Source organism: Megalops cyprinoides, chromosome 3, assembly GCF_013368585.1.
Source record: "Megalops cyprinoides isolate fMegCyp1 chromosome 3, fMegCyp1.pri, whole genome shotgun sequence".
Classification (NCBI taxonomy): Eukaryota; Metazoa; Chordata; class Actinopteri; order Elopiformes; family Megalopidae; genus Megalops; species Megalops cyprinoides.
The window spans coordinates 35384753-35397179 of record NC_050585.1 but is presented as its reverse complement, the minus strand read 5'-3'; the positions used below and the strand labels follow the sequence as shown (position 1 = coordinate 35397179).

Sequence of the window (12427 nt, the reverse complement as noted above, 5' to 3'; positions counted from 1 at the left end):
GTCATTTCTATTCATACAAATTACATTTTAAGTCAACATTTAGAGACAAGTGGCTGTAAGACTTGCAAACACCAAACATAAAAATACATACGTAAAGAATACAAATACAGGTACTTTGGTTGGTATTTAATTCCCTCCCTCCAACAGTGGACTTTCATCAAGGCAAACAACTATTGCATGGAAATACTATCACTTCCATCAATGAATTTAGCAATGACATGAGCAGCCGGCACATGAACATAGGTGAAGTAAAGCTATGAATGAAAGAAGCATGATGTTGAAACAATATCTCAATGTGCCCTTACCTCACTTTCAGTGATCAGTTGAGTCTGTCATTTCTACTCTGGTTTTGCAGCCTTCTATATAACATTATGCACGTGATACACTCATAGTATCCAAGAGAGATCAGAGCATTGTATTCCCTGGTGTATTTTTTTCCGATTAACTAAGGGGACCTATGGATTAGAAAAAAGCATGATTGTACTTGTATGCTTAAGCACAATGATAGTGGAAATACCAGTAAGAGAAATCATAACAGCACCATACATGACTAAAGTTTATGGCAAGCGGAGCACATGCTAATGCACGGCTTTCCATTTTAAATGTATTGATAGATTTTGATAGAGAATAGTTGGCTGTGAATGTTTTATAAGCATGGTTTTAATCATGTTATTTTTCTCTCTCACTCTCTGTAATCTGTGAAACATATTCTTACACTTAGTCTCTCTCTCTCTCTCTCTCTCTCTCTCTCTCTCTCTCTCTCTCTCTCTCTCTCTCTCTCTCTCTCTCTCTCTCTCTCTGTCACTCATTTAGGTAACCAAGCAAAAAGTATAGAAATTGACGAGACAGAAATAGAAACAGAAATATAGTGTTGACATTACTAAAATATTAATTTAGTTGAACCTTGAATCATTATTCTACTAACATTCTGCGTCTTATTATGTACATAGAACAAAACAAAATGCAGCCATTCAGGATGTAAAATCATTTCATTTTCTAGTGGCAGGGAATTCATTTTTTGGAAATGACACAGTGAAAAAACAAATGACAGTAAAACCATTAAAATGGGTGTTGCTTATTAAGATGATCTGTCCACATTTGATTAAAATCACTGAAGTTTAAATCACATGAAGTATACTATGTGGAAAAAAGTATTTGGCCACACCTGTTTTTCAGGGTTTGGGCTAGGCCCCTTATCTCCAGTGAAGGGCAATCTTAATGCTTCAGCATACCAAGAAATTTTGGACAATGCTATGCGTCCAACTTTGTGGCAAAACAGTTTGGGGAAGGCCCTTTTCTTTTCCAACATGACTGTGCCCCAGTGCACAAAGCAAGGACCATAAAGACATGGTTTGATGAGTTCGGTGTGGAAGAACTTGACTGGTCTACACAGAGCCCTGACCTCAACCCCATCGAACACCTTTGGGATGAACTGGAACGGAGATTGCGAGCCAGGCCTTCACATCCAACATCAGTGCCTGACCTCATAAATGCTCTACAGAATGAATGGGCACAAATTCCCACAGAAACACTTGTGGAAGTGTTGTGGAAAAATCTTGTGGAAAGCCTTCCAAGAAGAGTGGAAGCTGTTATAGCTGCAAAAGGGGGACCAACTCCATATTAAAGTATATGTATTTGAATACAATGTCATTACAGTCCCTGTTGGTGTAATGGTCAGGTGTCCGAATACTTTTGTCCATATAGTGTATGTTTTATGTCATGTTTTACAGCATGATACTGAGGGAATGAATGAGAATCATTTCACATTTAGTGTCCATTTCCATACTTTGTATTTTCATATGGGTGACTGACTTAACTGACAACATAATATACTGCACCATATTTTCTCATTACATTTTGTTTAACTGGGTTTATTTTCCAGTAAAAGTTGCTTTATTGCCTACTTTTAATGCATTTTTATTCATTCAGAGAAGTGAGCAGAATTTGAAAAAAAAAAAGACAGGATCAAAATGCTTTTCCTCTTTCATAATGAACTCTATCAAGCCCAAAACCATCTATGATTAAGTTTAGATTCATGGCTTTGAGAGAAAACAGTTATGTGGGTCCTTCCACCAAGTGCTCTGGGTGTGTTTCAGGTGGAAACAGGTGCTATGACAGTTTGGTGACTGACAATCTTCTTCTGTTGAGACCATTTGCTCAGGGTTTTCCTTATTTCTCTGGTCCTGAGGCAGTAGATAAAGGGGTTCACCAGTGGAGGGAACAAGCTGTAGAACAGAGTGAGAACAATGCGAAAGTCCGTGCTGATGTAAAAATTGAGCGTGGTGGCCAGGTAAACAAAGCAGCGCGGGACGTAGAACAGGGCGATGATGCACAGCTGGGCGCTGCAAGTGGAGAAGGTTTTCCAGCGGCCCTGAGCACTGGCAACCCTGAGCACAGACACGATGATGTGAGCATAGGAGTAAATGATGAAGGAGAGAGGGAGGAGCAGCACGATCAGCGCTATGGAGACAGCCACAACATGATGCATATCATGATCAGCACATGCCAAATTTTGTATGGAGATCGTATCACAGTAACACTGAATTATTTTGTTGGGCCCACAGAAGGGCAACTGGTAGTCATGGATGGTGGTGGTGGCAGGAGGAACCATGCATAGTACCCAGGCAGAAGCATTGAGAATGACCATTAACTTATTGGTTATCAGCATGGGGTACCTGAGAGGATAACATATGGCAATGTAGCGGTCCAGAGCCATAATCATCATGATGAAGGAATTGAGCGCACCGAAATAGTGGATCAGAAACTTCTGCATGAAGCAAACATTGAAAGGGATTGTGTCCGCATTGAACCAGTACTTGGCTATAATCTTGGGCAGCGCCACCGTGCAGAAACCAATGTCAGACAAGGCAAGGCTCAGCATGATGATGTACATTGGTTTGTGGAGGCTGCGCTCAATCGCAAACAGCACGACGAGAAGAGAGTTTCCCGCCACTGTGGTCACATAGATGAGAAAGAAAACAGTTGACACAAGGCCGTTATATTCTGGGTGAAGTCCTGGGAAGCCAACGATGATGAACTCAGTTATTGTGGTCTGATTTCCCTGTAACATACTAAAGAAGATGAGAGATTTTAATCTGAGAAATCATGTTAAAACAGAGAAACACACAAAACATTATGTCCTCCTCACAGTATTGTTCATTTTACAGGTATAATTTTATAACATAAAATGTTTCATCTAACAAAATAACCTCAGTAATAAATCTGTCTTGCGTTTTCAATTTGCACTGAACAGAATAGATTAATAGTTTAATAGATTTGAACTTGAATATAAACAACCTCATTCAGTTAGAGTGGCAGCAGAACAGAAACAAATCTAGAATAATTTGAAATATCTATATTGAAACAACTTACAAGATATTTCAGTGTGATGAATAAACCCTAGTGCGCATGACATACATCTGCTTATTTAAATATATCTTTTGCTGCTATCCCGCGGAGTTGCAGAGTAAAGAGGATAAAGTGCATGTTTCTCCAAAAATGAAGTTTCGTTGGAAATATAGTAGCTGTCCAATCAAACAATTGCTTCATAACACAATTGAAAACTGAATGTCGATTCAAAAGACATGGAAGTTAGATCCCTTCAAATGTACAGATTCATTTTTTTTCATTCAGCCTGCCATCTGCCTCAGTGCAGGTCCTAAGTCCATTTAAAAAAAAAATGTTAATTTTATGCATTGGTGTTTGAGGCATCAATAAATGGATGCATTTGCCCTTGCTCTAAAAGGACATAATACAAAATATACCAAATACCTTGTAAGTGTTATTTACTTTTCCTTTCAGTGCTTTCCAGGGTGTGACTTTGGTCCTCTGAAAATCTCATACTTATATGGACTGGTCATATCCCATGTGAAACCACAGTAAACCTACAGAGACATTTAGATTTCAAGGTGTATGCCACTGTTTTCCTAACTAACTAACATTCATTAGCATGAACAGAAAAGGCAGGAGAGGACTACCTTGTTTGTGCTCTAATATTAAAATGGAAACTACCTCTGAACATTGACTTTCCGAAGACAAGGTTAATTAATTCCATGTCAACTAGTAGACTAGCATATTAATAAATGAATCTTGTATTTACTAGCTCCAAAGTAATTTGCGATAAAGGACTGAGAGAAGTAGATTTACTTCACTTCCCTCCTGTGTGTTTTCCTCACCATTTTGATAACTTAAGAGATATTGGTGATCATACATAGCAAGATGAGGTGGCGTTATGGCCACCCCATTCTCTACTCGTTCTCCCTCCTCTGATCTTTTTAGATAATCACTGCATATGATTACCATTCTGCAACACATTTTAGGATGTAAGAGTTGAGTAGCACTAAGCACTAAGCAGAGGAAGACTATTTAGAGACGTGTGAACTCTTCTGTCACCAGCACCAAAATGCTGTTGGACATATTGTTACACTTAGTCTCTCTTTCTCTCTCTCTCTCTCTCTCTCTCTCTCTCTCTCTCTCTCCTTCTCTTTCTCTCTCTGTCTCACACACACACACACACAACACACATACACACAACATACACACACACACACACACCTTGCATTTAGGTGCTTTTATGATATAGCATGAACATTCTATAGACCAGTACAGAAAGGGTTGATTTTAGACAGCCAAACTGTCAACACAGAAGATCAGACTGGTCTGCCATGTTATTTAGTTATAAATGAACATAGTCCAGAACTGCCCTCCTTGATTCTACATGCAGAATCTTGACCGGCAGTCAACAAACAGCCTTTATCTGCTGAGCCAATCAGAGAAAAAAAAGAGTGTGACTTGAAGATCATTTGAGCTTCCATGTGCAGTAAGAATGCACAGAAAAGGTACAAGCAATGTTTTTCACCCTCCATTGTGAATACTGGAGTAAAGAAGACATTTGACAGCCTTCTGGAATGTTTTTTGTTCTCTCCACGCAATCACAGATTCAGGAAAGGAGCAGTGAGACCCGTGTGCTTTGGCACATGTCATTCTGTAGTAGAATCGTAATTAATCCCCAGTTAGTCATCAGTCCTGGCTGGATGAGGGCTGAGGAGTTGGTGTACAGAGGCCTTTCAAGATACTAATGAGAGAGTGGGGGAGGGATATGCATGCTTATGCACAGTTCTTATCAGGATTACACTTTTGAGTTACACTTCAGGACTCCACTTGAGCAAGACACTTTAACTGCCCCATTATTAAAAAAAAAATGCTGCAAGGTGGAATAATAATAATGTGTCAAACATAATGTTAATGTTAATGTTACACCCACATCCAACATTGTCTAGAACTAAAAAGAACAATTCTTTTAATTATAAAATATTATTTTTTATGAAAATCTTTTGGCACTCTGCATTCTGTTTTCAGAAAGAGAAACAACATCAGAATGTAAAAAAACAAAATGCAGCCATTCAGGACGTAAAATCATTTCATTTTCTAGTGGCAGGGAATTCATTGTTTTGGAAATGAACACAGTGAAAAAACAAATGACAACAATAAAAACATTAAAATGGGTATTGTTTATTAATATAATCTGTCCACATTTGATTAAAATCACTGAAGTTTAAATCACATGAAGTATGTTTTATGTCATGTTTTACAGCATGACACTGAGGGAGTGAATGAGAATCATTTCACATTTAGTGTCCATTTCCATACTTTGTATTTTCATATGGGTGACTGACTTTACTGACAACATAATATACTGCACCATATTTTCTCATTACATTTTGTTTAACTGGGTTTATTTTCCAGTAAAAGTTGCTTTATTGCTTACTTTTTAATGCATTTTTATTCATTCAGAAAATTTGAAACAAAAAGACAGGATCAAAAATAAATGCTTTCCTTCGTTCAGAATGAACTCTATCAAGCCCAAAACCATCTACTATTAACTTAATTTGATTCGTGGCTCTGAGAGAAAACAGTTATGTGGGTCCTTCCACCAAGTGCTCTGGGTGTGTTTCAGGTGGAAACAGGTGCTATGACAGTTTGGTGACTGACAATCTTCTTCTGTTGAGACCATTTGCTCAGGGTTTTCCTTATTTCTCTGGTCCTGAGGCAGTAGATAAAGGGGTTCACCAGCGGAGGGAACAAGCTGTAGAACAGAGTGAGAACAATGCGAAAGTCCGTGCTGATGTAAAAATTGAGCGTGGTGGCCAGGTAAACAAAGCAGCGCGGGACGTAGAACAGGGCGATGATGCACAGCTGGGCGCTGCAAGTGGAGAAGGTTTTCCAGCGGCCCTGAGCACTGGCGACCCTGAGCACAGACACGATGATGTGAGCATAGGAGTAAATGATGAAGGAGAGAGGGAGGAGCAGCACGATCAGCGCTATGGAGACAGCCGCAAAACGCTGCATGTCATAATTAGCACATGCCAAATTTTGTATGGAGATCGTATCACAGTAACACTGAATTATCTTGTTTGGCCCACAGAAGGGCAACTTGTAGGTGAGCATGGTGGCGGTGGTAGGCGGAACCATGCATAGTACCCAGGCAGAAGCATTGAGAATGACCATTAACTTATTGGTTATCAGCATGGGGTACCTGAGAGGATAACATATGGCAATGTAGCGGTCCAGAGCCATAATCATCATGATGAAGGAATCGAGCGTACCGAAATAGTGGATCAGCAGATTCTGCATGAAGCAAACATTGAAAAGGATTGTGTCCGCATTGAACCAGTACTTGGCTATAATCTTGGGCAGTGCCACCGTGCAGAAACCAATGTCAGACAAGGCAAGGCTCAGCATGATGATGTACATTGGTTTGTGGAGGCTGCGCTCAATCGCAAACAACACGACGAGAAAAGAGTTTCCCGTTACAGTGGTCACATAGATGAGAAAGAAAACAGTTGACACAAGGCCGTTATATTCTGGGTGAAGTCCTGGGAAGCCAACGATGATGAACTCAGTTATTGTGGTCTGATTTCCCTGTAACATACTAAAGAAGATGAGAGATTTTAATCAGAAAAATCATGTTAAAACAGAAAAAACACACAAAATATTCTGTCCTCTTACCAATATTTTACATCTTTTGCTGCTACCCTGTCGAATTGCGGATACCATGGATACAGTACGTGTTTCTTCAAAAATGAAGTTTTGTTGGAAATATAGTAGTTGACAGATCACACAGTTGTTTCATACTACAGCTGAAAACTGAATGTTAATTCAAAAGACATGGAAGGTAGATCTCTTCAAATGTACAGATTCATTTTTTTCCATTCAGCTTGCCATCTGCCTCAGTGCAAAGCCTAAGTCCATTTAAAAAAAAAAAAAAAAAAGTTAATTTTGTGCATTGGTGTTTGAGGCATCAATAAATGGATGCATTTGCCCTTGCTCTAAAAGGACATAATATAAAATATACCAAATACCTTGTAGGTGTTATTTACTTTTCCTTTCAGTGCTTTCCAGGGTGTGACTTTGGTCCGCTGAGTATCTGACACTTATATGGCCTGGACATATCCTATGTGAGACCACAGTAAACCTACAGAGACATTTAAATTTCAAAGTGTGTGCCACTGTTTTCCTAACTAACTAACATTCATTAGCATGAACTAACAAAGAGGGCAGGAGAGGACTACCTTGTTTGTGCTCTCATAATAAATGGAAACTTCCTCTGGACATTTACTTTCTGATAACAAAGTTATCCCATATCAACTAGCACACTAGCATATTAATAAATGAATCTTACATTTGCCAGCATGTAAGTACTTAAAAATAAATGACTTAAAGAGGTAGATTTACTTCCAGTGAATGACCTGAAATGGAACAAAAGAAAGCGGTAAACTGCCAGAGGTTAAAAAAAGTTTAGGCTACCAGAAACTGAAAAATAATGTAAATTTCAGAATTATAAAAAATCCCTTTTCACGGAACAAGTAATGGGTTAACAACTTACAGTTTTTCTGCAGCAATGGAAGTAAATTAAGCCTTGAAAGTTGATGCAAACAATTCCAACAGGTGTCCCAACTTTTGTTGATTACTTACAAACCCTCTGTCTGTATAAAAGCAGTGTTAGAGCAGACTGTGTTACTACACCCTCTGAAGCATTATTTGGACAATATTGCACTGCAGGAAGTAGTACATTGCTTATCAAAATGGCGAGAAAAAGGCAATTAGTAAAGGAAGACAGACAGATCATTATAAACCTCAAAAGTGTAGGTCTTTCCTTTACAGAAATTGGGGGTGTTCTAAAACTTTTGACCAGTAGTGTAAGTGAGTCAGAAGAGATTGCAACCCCTTGTCAAGGATCACATAATGTTTACTAATCATGGGCCTGAATAATTGACTGATTCTGTGTTTCTGTCTGTCACTGTAGGTCTCTCCTTACAGCTATGTCATTGTTTCAACTGTCAACTGTTTTTTTTCTAGACAGTTATGTTGTCAGATTTAATTGTTAAAATATACAACAGAAACTATAAATGTGGGGTCAGTTTGGAGGACCAGGGATGCCCAGAAAAACTGTACGTAAAATGTGTCTGTCAATGCTCTGAATATTAGAATTATTCCACATTGTCATATGAGATTAATTTCATTGTATTCCAAAAATAAATACTACAAATGAAAGGCATCTTTGGTACAGAAAATATTTTGTGTGAAAATGAATGCAACATACTTGTGTAAATTTGTAATTGTGTGTATAAGATGTAAAGGACCTTGACACAGCTAACCTGCTCCACAGCCCCAGCCTCTGAAGCTTGAAATGAACGTTCAGCTTCTCAAGGTATACAAACCAAATATGAGTAAGACATGTCAATGTCAGTTTTTACAAGAACCAAACTGCAGTGGATGGTGATTTCATAATGCTCACTTATCTTTTGTGTCAGAAAATGAACTACCATTATACATGTCTCAGGACAAACTATACTGCCTTTGAAAAATACTGGGAGTAAAATGACCTATACTTTTATCTTAAGTTACAGATGAATGTTGATTATCTCCTGGAAGTGGCCTTAATAGGGGCATTGGAGCATTTCATCTTTTGTCATTGCTGATTGCTTCGCTGTCAAAGGTGTGGCTGGCGTGGACTTGCAGGTGGTAAGGAGGCAGTCTAAGTAAGCAGTGTCTGAAGACTAGTAAGTTTCTCTGGAAAATGCACTGTTGCATTGGAGTGTGGGTTTGCTGAAACCTCAGTAATACCCACACTCTATTGGGCTATAGAATGGACCCTGGCTTTCATGTACACTATATGGACAAAAGTATTTGGCCACACCTGTTCTTCAGGGTTTGGGCTAGGCCCCTTATCTCCAGTGAAGGGAAAACTTAATGCTTCAGCATACCAAGACATTTTGGACAATGCTATGCTTCCAACTTTGTGGCAACACTTTGGGGAAGGCCCTTTTCTATTCCAACATGACTGTGCCCCAGTGCACAAAGCAAGGACTATAAAGACATGGTTTGATGAGTTCGGTGTGGAAGAACTTGACTGACTCGCACAGAGCCCTGACCTCAACCCCATCGAGCACCTTTGGGATGAACTGGAACAGAGATTGCCTGACCTCATAAATGCTGTACAGAATGAATGGGCACAAATTCCCACAGAAACACTCCAAAATCTTGTGGAAAGCCTTCCAAGAAGAGTGGAAGCTGTTATAGCTGCAAAAGGGGGACCAACTCCATATTAAAGTATATGTATTTGAATATAATGTCATTACAATGTAATGGTCAGGCATCCGAATACTTTTGTCCATATAGTGTACTTCACTAGAGATACTTTAGTAGTTCAGTCCAAGTTACCTACGATAAGGAGGGTAACTCTGATAAAGCTCCTAATAGCCTTTATCAATATACTCAGGCAAGCTGATTCTCAATGGTTATGTTAGGTGTAGACTCGCCACAAGTAGCCCAAAAGCCACCCTCAGCGGAGAGGCCTAGCTGACCTGGGCTGGCTACACACAGTGAGATACTAGCAACGATCTCTGCACCTAATCCCACCTCAGTGATCGCACCTCCTCATCACTGGGAAGTCACTGATGGCAGTCCCCCTCCTCTGGAATGAAGAGGACCCCATGTGCAGAGGACACTGGAATCATGTCCATGATCTTAGATCCTCTGCCAGCCACTGTAAGTTCAGAGGAGTAGCTTGCCAAGGTGACAAGATGATGATGGTGCTTCTACATTCCAGTGTGACCAAGCATATGAATATGTCATACTTTTATCTAGTTTCTCCTTCACCCATCCTAGTTTTATAAGATTCATGGATGTCTGTCTTAATGAGTGCCATTTTTGCACCTCAAGAGAGCTGTCTGTCCGTCACATAGCTCTGGCTCATGTGTCCCAGCTTTTATACACCTAGCCTGAAAAAAGCCCACAGGTTCATGTCGGGCAGGCCACAGACAAGACTCTGTGGATCTGCTTGCTATGCTTGCTAATCCCAGAGAGGGTATATGTATTTGAGGTCTGCGTCTGATCAGGGAAGGCAGCAGGAGTCTTGCATGGGGTTGACGGGCCACATGGGAGCTGCATCACAGGTATGGCTGCTGGATCTCCTACACCTGAAGTGTTGGTGTTTAAGTTTCATATACCCAAGAGATTACATGCATCCTTAGCTATCAACAAATTACCTGAATTGTTTTCAGTAACTCCTATGGACATTGGACAGCCAAGTAACCACCCAATCCTTATAGTATCCACGTTACCATGCCTTGAAAGCATCATGCCCACTGTAGCTCATTTTCTGTTACTGTGAACAGTGATTCTAAGCATTAAATTTCAGCTGAAAAGGCTTGCTCATATATACAAACTGAAGTTACACTTGATGTGGCCTCTGAACTCTGTTGTAGCTCATAGGTGTGATTTTTACCATATTGATTTTCAAAAGGCACATAAAACACAACTGTGTACCTGGAAGGAGTTTTTGTTGATAGACCACTAGATAGATCACTGCTAACGTTGCTCCCTGTTAAACTAAGATTTGCATAAAAGAGAAGAAACCACAGTGATATTCTGAATCAGTAATAAGGAAATAAATGAGGGACCATATAACCCCCATAAAATATTAGTAAAAGCAAATTAAAAACAATAATGAGTAAAAATAAAATAAAACCAGATCAAATGCATTTTGAGTTGTGATTAAAAATACGGAACTGAGGGGAATTCTCTCAATACACAAGAAAATGTGTTCCAGAGTTTGGGGGAATAAAAACTAAAAGCAGGCTGTTCTCTATTCATAAAACAAACTTCTGAAACTTTAAGTCCAGCAGTAGCTGGCCTTAGTGCTTTCTAAGCATGCCCTTTATGTAATCAGGTGCTATCCCTTTTTACCTCTAAAATTCAACAATAGAGTTTTAAAATTAATTTTTAAATGGGGAGTTAATGCAAGGATTGAAGCACTTGGCTCAAGTGCTCCCACTTTTCTTGTCATAGTCAGAACCCTGGCTGCTGAATTCTGGATAATCTGTAACTTTCCAATAGCAAAGAAGGGGAGGCCAGAGAATAAAGCATTGCAGTAGTCCAGTCTAGGTGAAATAAAGGCATGGGTAGTCTTGTCAGAATCAGGCAGTGTAAAAGGGACCTCACCTTTGCAATATATCTCAGGGTGAACTTTAGTAATATGCTTAATATGGGATTTCATATTAATATCTGAGTCTAAGATTACCCTGAGATTTCTAACCTCAGGCTTCAAGTTTAGCTTCTGGGAGACTGGATCTGTGCAAAACAATGCTCTCTGCCTCTTGGGACTAACTAAAACAGCTTCTGTTTTGATTTTGATCAGAAAATTTTATGACATCCAGATTTTTCTCTCTGGCAGACATTTAGTTAAAACTGAGACTGAAGAGCTTTCCTCAGGCTTACAATTCAGGATCATCACTGTAACTATGGACAGACACACCATTAATGTGAATGACATCACCAGGTGGGAGTATGTACAGTGAGAACACTAAAGGGCCAAGAACTGGGCCCTGTTTGATCCATCAAGTAAAGCTGTAAAATCTGAAAACTGCTTAACTAAGTATTCACCCCCTCCAGAGTCAATACTTAATGAGATGCCAATGCAGTGTACATCAAACAGATATAGTTCATGTTTATGACATGGAATTCAGACAGTTTTGAGAGGCATTTCGTAATTTTTTTTTAAAGCAGACTTGACCGTTTATCTGGTTTGTGAAAGCCTTATCTAGCCATCAGACTAGAAAGAAGAAATTTCTTCATGAACTCATCCCTGGAGTCTCTTGATTGCAGAGATAAACTAACGAGGTGAAGGATGGCAGTAATCTCACAGGTGTGGTTGCTCCATCAGTGTCCTCAGAGCCCTCAGAACAAAGTCAACAGCTCTTCATTAGCAGCTCAATTAAAGGCATCACACCTGAGCAGGAGTTACATGTCAACAAACAACTGTGTAGTAATCATTAATGTTTCCAAATTTACAGTTAACTGGCAGTGTGATGCAACAGTGTTCTCCCAATGCACTGATACAAACACAAACTTTATTGCAGACCCT

At 39.5% G+C, this 12427-nt stretch overlaps 2 protein-coding genes across 2 annotated transcripts; both read right to left on the bottom strand.

Annotated features, from left to right (window-relative positions):
• Positions 1–2092: 2092 nt before the first annotated feature.
• LOC118774505 (olfactory receptor 1-like) lies at positions 2093–3070 on the bottom strand. Its single transcript, XM_036523850.1, has one exon. It carries the CDS (start codon positions 3068–3070, stop codon positions 2093–2095), a length of 978 nt encoding a protein of 325 aa, XP_036379743.1.
• Positions 3071–5952: 2882 nt separating this feature from the next.
• LOC118774504 (olfactory receptor 1-like) lies at positions 5953–6930 on the bottom strand. The gene has a single exon (XM_036523849.1). The coding sequence runs from the start codon at positions 6928–6930 to the stop codon at positions 5953–5955; it is 978 nt and encodes a 325-aa protein (XP_036379742.1).
• Positions 6931–12427: the final 5497 nt, after the last annotated feature.

Coding starts and splice junctions, on each gene's coding strand:
- LOC118774505 (XM_036523850.1), bottom strand. CDS start 3,070: ATGTTACAGGGAAATCAGACCACAATAACTGAGTTCATCATCGTTGGC.
- LOC118774504 (XM_036523849.1), bottom strand. CDS start 6,930: ATGTTACAGGGAAATCAGACCACAATAACTGAGTTCATCATCGTTGGC.